A 12114-nucleotide genomic window follows, 5' to 3' on the forward strand; every position below is an offset into this window, starting at 1 on the left:
CTGAGGATCCCAAAAAAAGCAGCAAAAAAAAAAAAAAAAGGCTTAGATGGCCATCTATGGCTTCAGCAAATTGCCCCAATGAAAATACAGTGGGAACAGATTGTGACAGAAATATAGAATATGGAAAGACTGACATTTAAACTGAGAATGCAAGGAGAGACTTTTGAAAGACACTGGCGAAAATGGATTATGTACAATTCAAAACAAAGTGAGGAGAGGGACATATGTTTATGAATGGGGGAAGGGGTTATGTGTACTCATACCTATCTAAGCGTACAAATGCGTGTATGAATATTTGGATACACTTTGATTGATAATTATATGTCTAGCTATGTATAAATGAATATATAAGTATACGTACGTAAAAGTATGTAAATATGTGAATACATATACAGTATACTCATATCGCAACCCATTTGACTTCTATTCAGGCATAACTTTTATTTTACTCTAGTTTAATTTTAGTTTTACAAATATATTTTTTCCTACCTAAAATCAAGGAGACCAATAATTGCACCCATGAAGTTGTTCTGACTGTTTGTCTGTTAATGTTTGTCAATGTTTCATAATGACAAATAAAAATTATGTTTAACAACCCACAAACTAAGGCATTCTGAAATTCATATTTTTCTATACCTGCTAATATAAATATGATAAATATATTGTTGTATTGTATTAAAAATTTCGCCGGCAACAAATAATGTAATAAAATATAATGTTCAGGGACTATGCAAGGCAGATGGTCCACTCATACATAGATGGGAGAAAGCATAATGCTTAATATGGCAATGTTATCATTCCTTTCAGTTAAAAGTCACCTTGTTGACATATGCACTGTAAATTAAAAAAGCAGCTGTTTGTTTACTCTACAATGTTCATGTGCACTATCTTGGCCTTCCTGAAAAATATAGATTTTAGTGTGATTTGAGTTTAAGAAGCATAATATAATTGTTGCCAGCTTTTATTCCTGAATTTCCTTAAAGGGACTTTGATGACACTGAGAAAATATGAAATTGCATCTAGTATAAAGGACTCAGAGCTCAGAATGATAGTCTTCTGTCTTTTCTCCTAGAAAAGAGATAACACATGATAAACACTGTTGTCTAAACAAACTGCTGTATCTTCCTTCATCAAAACATGCAAAAAGCTTTCACTTTTCACCTTTTTGCCAGTAGAGAGAGCCGATTCCTGTACCATACTCGTTTGAAGCCTCACAGATATACAGGCCACTGAGGTCAGAGGTCAGTTTCAAGAAGTAGAGTTTATTACCTTCTGCTTTAATGGCATCGTTAGGGATAGTCTGGTGTGTGCTACTCCATGATCAAGAGCAAGGAATATAAAGTCAGACTGGCAAAAGAATGAGTATAGGGCCTAAATTTGAAAACAAAACCTAGTATGTTTTGCAAACTTTTTCAGGTTGTTCTGTACATAAACGTTAATGTCACAACAGTAATTTATTTACTTTGCAGATGAGTTCTTCACAAGCTGACTTACATAATGCACATATTCCATACGTCGGTTTGTGAAGAACGCATCTGCAAACCAAATAAATGCAAATGAACCACAATGCATTGCTCTTAATGTTGATAGGTCACTCTCAGCTCTGTTTTGAGGAAGCAAATTATGCCTAGTTCCTGAGATGTGCTGCTTTCACGCCCTACTAACTAATCCACTAATATCCAAATGTTTGGATACAATTCCTTTCGCTATTTAAACACTTCCTATTGTTTGTGTCTTTTATTGCTTTATGTATTGCCATGCATTGCATGTTAGGGATGCGCAAGAATCTGCAGTTGTTACATCTTGAAGAACCTGCAAATTTTTTATGAAATATAATGAAATATCCTTTATTCATTTTTTTCATACCTGTGCCAGCTGAAGTGTGTAGCTGAAGGATTGGCATCTGCCTGACACTGATACACCTCAGCATTAGAGAGATTCTTGAAAGGTGTCACAAAGACAAGCTGAGGTGGATCTTTAAAACACACAAACACAAACATATGACTGCAATTATATCACTTATATGCTAATACCAATCCATCTAAACAAATTCAGATGACTTATCCACTAACTGCGAAAAGTGACGTTTGCCTCAATACATTTGTGTAATCAATTCAATAATCAAATAAATCGAATACAAATCAAATACATGTGCCAATTCCTGGTTAAACAGATAAATCAACACTTGTTATATTTAAAGTTAATATATTTAAGTGCACTAAACTGCAACTTTATTCATACAAATGCATTATTGCAAACATATTTAAATACATGACCTACAAGTCTAAATAGAAATTACATATATTTAATATATGTAATATATATAATATGACATATATATATATATATATATATATATATATATATATGTATATGTATATGTGTGTGTGTGTGTGTGTGTGTAATATATATATAATATGACATATATATAATATATTTTACGTATATATATATATATATATATATATTACGTAGATGCTTGTAAGCAATTCACTTTAACCCTATTTTAAAGACAATAGAATTAAGAAATTACGTGTACAGTTGAGTATACATTTTATTTAATTGTAAATAACATCCAGTTAAGTGTCTGCAAATATTTCATTCAGTTCACACTTAAGTGTATTCTTTTAAATTTTATTATTTTTGTAATAAGAACTCTTTTTAAAAGTATGCTAAAGTGTACTTATTTTACACAAGGAAATACTAAATGAATAATTGACAATCTTTTGTCACATTAAAAACTACTAATAGCATTTTTGCTTAAATTTAGTAGACATGCTTATCCAAAGTGCCTCTGTTTGTGGTTTTGTCATTTTTATGGCACTTCCCTTTTAATTACCAATTACTGTCAACAAGCTGAGGCAGGAAGTGGCCTTTAAATGACAGAGAACCTGCTGAAACCTGTTTTATGACCATTGCAGTAACAAGCACACATGACAACTCGCTAAGGTTGTGAAATATTTGGGTTTCCTTATAAAGGGTCATAAAGCCACTTACAGTGCACAATGATCTTGTGATCAACTTCCAGTTCCTCTTTCATCGCAACATGTCTGATCACACACTGGACATGTTGTTGATTCATCTGTGCAGTTGGAGTGGCAATCAGACTGCTTGCGACTGTGAACGTCCCATCCAAATGTTTCACAGTGTTGGTTGATACCTTCACAGAATCAGATAAAGCACCCAAATTCCATGACACCTCGGCAGCAGGCTTCGTTCTAGAAGTTGTACAGGTTGCCAAGGTAACCTCAAGACTTCCAGCGACAGGGACGACATCCACAGTCACGCTCACATTCACAGGGCTTGTGGCTGGTGACCATAAATCATCACAACGTTAGGAGCATTTTGTGAAAAGTGAAAAAAAAGATTAAAACATTAATAATTAAAAACAAAACACATTTAAAGCATTAAACATTTATATTTAAGCGGGTCTTATATTCAACTTTAATAGTTTTAAAGAAGTGATACCCAAAAGCAAACAAAAGAGTTTATGTGGAATATTTCTTGAACGTTTTGTCTTGAACTAATTGTTGAGAGAGGGGCACTTTTGGTACATTTTGGAAAAAGGGCAGGGGCTTGAGCCCCCAAATCACCCCTCTCTGCACATGCCTGTCAAAACTAGCGGTGTTCTAATTAAATATGAGTGTGCGACTTTTTTTTGGACAGGCAGTGTAAAGTGAACTCCAGCACATCCCAAAGACTTTCAATGGGATTTAAGGCCAGGACTCTGTGGTGGCCAATCTCTCACAAATTGAGCCTGATGAATCTTGGCATTGTCATCCTAGAGTATGAAAACAGGTACGTCTTCTGACATGGTTGTTTGAGAAATGAAAAGCTATGCACTGCATCAGTTAGGGTTAAAAGAATTGCCTCCCAACATACTTCATGCCAGAAACATGTTAAGCACTGCAGTTCTTTGCTTACTTAAATCTAGATGACAATTTTTTTTTTGGCCATGCAGTGTATGTGTTCTACCACAAAAAAGCATCGTCCCAGCCAAAATGAAAAAGCTACACGGGCATCATTGCGGTCATTTAAATCTGGAAATGTTTGCTACCATGCCAGCCTTTCTATAGCTGGCAAGAACTGGGCCTGGCTATCTGTGTATGTTAGGGTATGTTTCTAAACTGTTAACACAGGAGACACTTGCTGCATCCCATTTTGCCTACTTATACTATGCCTTCAAAAGTACAGTATGTACTCTTATTGTGAAGAAAAAGTACACACTTTTGAGTGTGTAACAGAAGAGTAGGCACGTTTTGTGACAAACTACCTTGTCTTTAATGGGCCATGCTGTCACCTATTTACTTCCCTGGACTGCCTTGTCAATCATCACATCACAGTTAACGTCCTCATATACATACTCCACATTTCAAGCCATTTAAATTACACTAAAATTCTACCTGCCATATGGAAGAGGAAAAAAGTTGCACTTGATCTGCCAGTCGTGGGTTTTTCATACAAAGATTCACTTTATGTTTTTACATTTTAAAGTTAATGGCCAAACATGGTTAGATTGATTATTAATCACTCAAACCCCTTCACCTGTCTACTTAACCACTGGCCTTGTATATCCAACATGTTTGTAGTTTTTAAAAAGTTTTTATTTGTGTTTGTGGTTCTGAACAGATTCCTCCTTCAAAGCACAATGGGTTGTGTTGGGCAATAGTGTGCATAGATCTGCACTTAGAATTTCCATGGAAATGTTAGACCATCCAGGCCATCTATCCTTTGGGATACTCATTTCAACATACTGTTTAGGACGGTTACTATTGGAATGCAGGAGGCTACTGACAATGATGAACCACTTACCAGGGTTTCCGCGGGTCTTAAAATTAGTTGTATCAAATTTAAGGCCTTAAAAAGTCTTAAATTGTACAAACCCGATTCCAAAAAAGTTGGGACACTGTACAAATTGTGAATAAAAACAGAATGCAATGATGTGGAAGTTTCAAATTTCAATATTTTATTCAGAATACAACATAGATGACATATCAAATGTTTAAACTGAGAAAATGTATCATTTTAAGGGAAAAATAAGTTGATTTTAATGCTGCAAGTTCAAAGTCCGGTGCTGCACTGCTTTGTGTACAGCAGTTACCGGGGAAACAGTTATATTTCTACCAAACGCTCCACAGAAAATTTATATTTATATAATTTCATATACAGTAGGGGAAATATTTATTTGATCCCCTGCTGATTTTGTAAGTTTGCCCACTTACACAGAAATAAAGGGTCTATAATTTTTATGGTAGGTTTATTTTAACGTACAGAGACGGAATACCAACCAAAAAAATCCAGAAAAAAAAACAGATTACAGGTGCATCTCAATAAATTAGAATGTCGTGAAAAAGTTCATTTATTTCAGTAATTCAACTCAAATTGTGAAACTCGTGTATTAAAGGTTAGGAATTGATTTGTATTTCAGTGAGTGAAAGAAGTATTTGATCCCCAAGCAAAACATGACTTAGTACTTGGTGCAGAAACCTCAGGAGGGATTTTGATCCACTCCTCTTTACAGATCCTCTCTAAATCCATAAGGTTTCTTGGCTGTCGTTTGGCAACTCGAAGGAAGAGCTCGAAGAGTGCCGTTTTTTCTCCAAAAGTCAGTATGATTACAAATGTGATATTGATTTTATACAGCATTTCAATAAACAAGAAGTTAATATTAAGAGACGTACGTTTTAGACACCATATTTCCTGTTTTTGCTCTATTTCTCCAACAAAAATAATTCCAAACAGAGCCACAGTGCTGTTTTGCGTCTCTGAGCAACATGACAGTTTCATTCCTGAATGAATCAATCAACCGTTTAAATAATTAGGTTTAATCGCAATGACTCACTTAACAGTGACTTGCTGCCCACCTACTGGCAGTTTTAATTTCACATTTAAGGTACCTTTTCATTAAAATTATCGAGATACATTTTTTGGCAATATCGCACACCCCTAATTTATGTTTTTTAATTGATAAAATAATTTATTGATAGTAATTGGTTAAATTAATATAATAATTAATACTTTTGACTCATCTATTTTCTTACAAATGTTTTAAAGGCTGAAATGTCAAGTTTATCATTTTATAAAACTTTTTGTTTTTGTGAAAACTTGTATCAGAACTGTAAGTTATGCTTTTTACAGTAATTTTACAGTTTAATATGGTACTATAGAAATTGCCCTACCCCGCTCATATGGTATTAATTTGAAAAGAAACCCTGACTTACTTGTGGTTGTGATTGTGATTTGCTGTGTATACATGTGCTTAAATTATGCCCCATTATATAATTGTAAGTCTAAGCTTGCATGTAGTTTAGATTGGGTATTAATAGTATGACAACTTACTTCCCCTTTTCCCCAAATTATTATAAGACAAGCTTTTGTCTTATAATCATTTGAAAGAAAAAATTCAGTTAGAAGGCCAGGATCATTTCTGGAAATATTTACAAATTAGACACTGCTTTGCGGGCAAAGGTTTCTATGGAACAAAACAAGAATGTTTTAGAAAAATTTTGTGAACTACCAAGGTACCTATAAAAAACATCTAAATCTGATCAACTCTGTTTAAAGATTGATGACAAGAATTGCGAAAACCTGAGATTGATTTGGCAAAGAGACATTAGTGACATAGATAAAGACACTTATTGGATACACCTACAGTGGAAAGTACATAAAGGAAGCAAGAGGTAAATTTATCCAGTATAAGGTATTACATAGGTATTACTACACACCAGTTCGACTTTTTAGAATGGGTTGTCTGAATGATAATAAATGCTGGGAATGTAAAGAAGAAACTGGCACATACATTCATGCTCTTTGGCAATGTTCAAAGATTCAACCTTTTTGGAAAATTTTGTTAAAATATCTAGGAAGATGTTCGGGATTTGACATTTCACTTTCACCCAGGATTTGTCTTTTAGGAGATAAATCTGAGATTCCTCAGATTAAAGATAATGAGTTTTCCCTTATTACTGTGGGTGTAGTCACAACAGTACGTCTGACACTGAGATTTTGGAAAGATACTCAATGTCCTACACTTAAAATGTGGATTGAATTTATGATTGAGAATGTATCGTATGAAAAAATGTTAGCTAAATATGTGGGAGAATATTATTCAGATTGTTGCTTCAAAGGATAACTGATACTAGATCCATGCTTGAATTGTGACTTGCCTACCCTGTGGTGCATTACAGTGTTATCTTTGTTTGTTCATTTATTTATTTATTCATTACTATTAATTAATTGATTGATTGATTGGTTTATTCATTCATTTATTTATTTGTACATAGTACAATTTTTTTTGTACTGGATTGGATTGTTTGTACTGGTATGTTATGTATAAAGAAAATAAGACGTTTTCTGGTCAGAAAATATGATTGAAACATTATACTTTCAGCGAATCCACGCAGTCACTGCTTCAATCATCAGCCACCACTCACACCAGATCATACTCACCTGAATTCTGATCACCTGCACCTGCCGTCTCCAATCAAGTCACTTTCAAGAACACGCTCCTCACAGTCACTCATTGTCCGGTCTACCGTTCACATCATGAACTATACCAGACTCCTTGTATGCTACTTACCTGTTTATACTATTCCCTAGATCCTCTAATGATCCTCCGACGATCCTCCTACTCTGTGTTTCCTCGTTGCTGGCCAGCAATCTCTGACGATCATCGGGATGCAAAATAAACCATACCTGTTTATCCACTTACCTGTTGTCTCTGGCTTGATCTGTGACAGAAGACCGGACCTATAACATTCACCTCTATAGATCCCCGGCCTCCCACTCCCGCAGAGGTCCTCGAGGAACTGGTGAACACCCTTCGGGCCTCTCTCATGCCAGTCACTGCTCCTTAATCTGCCTCTGCCAGTCCCATGGCCATGCCTGCTTCCTATGGGGGTGACACAGCTGGGTGTGGCGGCTTCCTCCTGCAAGTAGCGCTCTTCATTGAGATGCAGCCACAGAAATTCACGACGGAACGTGCTAAGGTAACCTTCCTTATTTCACTCCTCTCTGGTAGAGCGCTGGTGTGGGCTAAAGATATATGGAACGCCAACAGTGCCATAATTAATTCCTATTAAGCTTTCTCTAACCATTTCAAGGAAGTGTTTGTCTTCGCTACAGGAATGCTCTCCGTGTCTGACCAACTCCTGCAGGCGTCAGGGCTCTTCTTCCACCAACGATTACACGCTGCAGTTTCGAACACTGGCGGCGACCAGCGGATGGAATGAGACAGCTCTTCTCAGCGCTTACAGGCAGGGATTGGATCCCTGTATCCGGGCTCAGATGGCTATTTATGATGATTCAGTTGGATTGGAGAGCTTCATGCAAAGAACCGGTTGAATCTCTCAACGCTTAGCTGCCTGCCACACCACCAGTCTGTCACACCCGCCCTGGGTTCCCCAGTACCAGAGCCAATGCAATTGGACTCCATACGGCTCACTCCCTCTGAGCGTGCACGCCGCCTTGCAGCCGGACTCTGTCTCTACTGCGCTGCGGCTGATCACTACATAGGGACCTGCCCCGTCAGACCCCCATGTCCTGCGGTGAGTACCCTTCAACTTGATCACGAAATTTCCACACTTTCCATGCTAATGGTGCAACTACTCACCCCAGGCCATTCTGTTACAGTCCCAGCTCTCGTCAACTCGGGCTCCTCGGGCAACTTCATCTCGCAAGACCTTCTAAGGCGTCTCCATCTGCCCCGAACACGTCAAGCCCGGGAGCTCCGAGTTGAAACTATCCAGGGAAAACCGCTAGGACGTGGGCGGGTGAAATACTGCGCTCCACCGCTGAGACTCAAGATCGGCAATCTGCATGAGGAAAATATCACCTTTCTGGTACTGGAGGGACCCACAGTGGACATCATCCTGGGATGCCCCTAACTCGTTCTCCACTCTCCAGAAATCAGATGGTACTCATGTGATGTTACTCGCTGGAGCGAGTTTTGTCATCACAACTTCCTCTCAGCTCTCCCCAGGCCATTCCACAAGTCACGTACAGCCCAGATTGCTTCCACACTCATCGAAAGTCCCGAACCTCAGGAGACACCCACCATCCCATCTGATTATGAGGCGTTCCAGGATGTCTTCAGTAAGCAGGCTGGCACTCTGTTACCACCTCATCGGCCGTGGGACTGTGCCATTGACCTGCTGCCTGGAGCTAAACTCCCCAAGGCTCGAGTCTATCCTCTGTCCATCCCGGAGCGCAAGGCTATGGAGGAATACATCCAGGAGGCTCTTAACCAGGGATTCATCCGACCTTCCACCTCTCCAGCGGCAAGTTTCTTCTTCGTGGGCAAAAAGGACTGAGGCTTGCGACCATTCATTGATTATCGTGCTCTGAACTCCCAGACGGTGAAACTCCCTTACCCACTTCCTCTCAGTCCCCGCCGCACTTGAGGAACTCCGTGGGGCACGCATCTTCTCCAAGTTGGACCTGCGGAGCGCGGAACCTGCGGAAGACTGCATTCATCACCCCCTCTGGCCACTATGAGTACTACGTTATGCCATATGGCCTAGCCAACTCACCGTCCGTCTTCCAAAGCTTTATGAACGAGGTGTTCCAGGAGTTCCTCCACCACTTCGTTATCATCTATATAGCGATGATATTCTCATATACTCCCGGAACCCGGCCGACCACCGCCGCCACGTGAAGCAGGTCCTCCAGAGGCTCCGCCAACACCATCTCTACCTCAAGCTGGAGAAGTGCGAGTTCCATCACCCCACCATACAGTTCCTCGGCTACATCATAGGCCAGGAGGGTATTCAGATGGACCAGGGGAAGGTAACTGCAGTCAAGGAGTGGCCTCTTCCCCAGGCCGTGAAGGAGCTTCAAAGATTTCTGGGGTTTGCTCATTTCTATCGTCGCTTCATTAAGGATTTCAGTCTGCATACAGCCCCGCTAGCCTCCATGCTCCATCTGATTATGAGGCGTTCCAGGATGTCTTCAGTAAGCAGGCTGGCACTCTGTTACCACCTCATCGGCCGTGGGACTGTGCCATTGACCTGCTGCCTGGAGCTAAACTCCCCAAGGCTCGAGTCTATCCTCTGTCCATCCCGGAGCGCAAGGCTATGGAGGAATACATCCAGGAGGCTCTTAACCAGGGATTCATCCGACCTTCCACCTCTCCAGCAGGAGTGGCCTCTTCCCCAGGCCGTGAAGGAGCTTCAAAGATTTCTGGGGTTTGCTCATTTCTATCGTCGCTTCATTAAGGATTTCAGTCTGCATACAGCCCCGCTAGCCTCCATGCTCCGAGGTAAGCCCAAGTCCCTGTCCTGGAACTCTAGCGCCCACGATGCCTTTGAAGGACTCAAGACAGCCTTCAGCACGGCCCCCATCATTCGCCATCTAGATCCCCACGTTCCGTTCGAGGTAGAAGTGGATGCGTCCACCACCGGAGTCGGGGCCGTGCTATCCCAACTATTTGGTGAGCCTCCACACCTCCAGGTTTGCGCATACTACTCCAAGAAACTGACCCCAGCGGAGCAGAATTATGATATCGAAAACAGGGAGCTACTTGCCATCAAGCTTGCCCTGGAAGAGTGGCGGCATTTGCTGGAGGGAGCCAACCACCCATTTACCATCATAACTGATCACAAGAACCTCCAATATCTCAGAGACACCAAAACGCTCAATCCTCGCCAAGCCCGCTGGGCTTTGTTCTTCACCCGGTTCAACTTTACCATTACCTACCATCCTGGAAATCGCAACTGTAAAGCAGACGCCCTGTCACGCTTGCATTCCCCCGACTCACCTTCTGACCCAGAACCAATTCTCCCTCCAGCCCTGATTGTTAGTCCGATACAGTGGAACATCAACGAGGACATCAGAGCCGCCACTCAAACTGAACCCACTCCGCTGGGAGGCCCAGAGGGGAAAACATATGTTCCCATCTCCCAACGTCAGTCCCTTCTGGGCTCAGTTCACAACGCACCGGGCTCTGGACATCCAGGCAGCCAACGGACCCTCTCGCTCCTCCAAGCTCGGTACTGGTGGCCCAGTATGTCCCGTGATGCTATCAGGTACGTTCTGAGTTGCTCAGTCTCTGCCATGTCCAAGACTCCTCGTCACCTCCCAGTAGGCAAGCTCGTGCCACCTACCCATACCACGCCGGCCATGGTCACACATTGGGATTGAGTTCGTGATAGACCTCCCCAAGTCTGATAACAACACCTGTGTCCTAGTGGCAGTAGATCGTTTCTCGAAGGCCTGCAAACTAATTCCCTATTGGGATTGAGTTCGTGACAGACCTCCCCAAGTCTGATAACAACACCTGTGTCCAAGTGGCAGTAGATCGTTTCTCGAAGGCCTGCAAACTATTTCCCTTTAAGGGATTGCCCACTGCACTTGAAAGTCTGTTTACTCATGTCTTCAGAAACTTTGGAATCCCCGAGGATATCGTCTCTGATCGGGCGCCACAATTCATTTCCCGCGTCTGGAGAGCCGGCTGTTAGGGGTCACGGTGAGCTGTAGATTACTGGTTCTGAGCGAGCGAGAGAGTGTGGGACTCGGCTTTCGGCTCGGCGCTTACGAGGAGCTGGCACTGGAGGGCGCTTTCTTGGAGCGGGCACTGGAGGGCGCTCTGGACTGGATTCGGGGACTGGAGCCCTCTCCTCTTCGCTTTGGCACTTTCGCCGCGGGAATTGGCTCTCCGTCATCGGTGGGCTCGGGCTTAAGCTCCGCACAGCGGGGAGATAGTGGGCTGGGCTCTGGGTCGGGAGTGGTACTGGCGAGATTCTCCTCGGAACTGACGGTGAGCGGGGATCCGTTTCTCGCCAGTATCCACTCCACAAAGGCGGTGAAATCCGCTCGAGGACCATCTTCGGATGACGGCGCTCTGCACTCGATGTTTAGACGGGCGTCATAGAATGCACAGAGCGCGTTGTCCGGGTAGCTGTTCAGCTGGAACAGTCTCGTATGGTCCTCGAGCGATCTCTCCCATTGCTCCAGCAGGAGGAGGAGAAATTCCGGGCGAAGGAGGGCATCCATGAGGGAAACACAACGGAAACAAAAACACAGAGAAAAACGAGAAAACAAACAGAGGGAAAAACACGGAGGTAACTGTTATTGGTCGGTTCTTCTGTCACAATCTGTGATGGCGAGGAACGATGG

General features: G+C 41.7%; 1 protein-coding gene across 1 annotated transcript in view; it reads right to left on the bottom strand.

Annotated features, from left to right (window-relative positions):
* Positions 1-690: 690 nt before the first annotated feature.
* LOC107721585 (nectin-3-like protein) overlaps positions 691-12114 on the bottom strand; it is a 13563-nt gene continuing 2139 nt past the window's right edge. The window contains exons 2-5 of the mRNA XM_016529680.1: positions 2998-3309; positions 1867-1975; positions 1162-1310; positions 691-1068 (exon numbers count right to left, since the gene is read on the bottom strand). Of these exons, the coding sequence (XP_016385166.1) occupies positions 1034-1068; positions 1162-1310; positions 1867-1975; positions 2998-3309 (605 nt within the window). The 3' untranslated portion in view covers positions 691-1033. The remainder of the gene's footprint in view (positions 1069-1161; positions 1311-1866; positions 1976-2997; positions 3310-12114) is intronic.

The sequence above is a fragment of the Sinocyclocheilus rhinocerous genome, unplaced genomic scaffold (assembly GCF_001515625.1).
Source record: "Sinocyclocheilus rhinocerous isolate Xijiao unplaced genomic scaffold, SAMN03320098_v1.1 scaffold30, whole genome shotgun sequence".
Lineage (NCBI taxonomy): Eukaryota > Metazoa > Chordata > Actinopteri > Cypriniformes > Cyprinidae > Sinocyclocheilus > Sinocyclocheilus rhinocerous.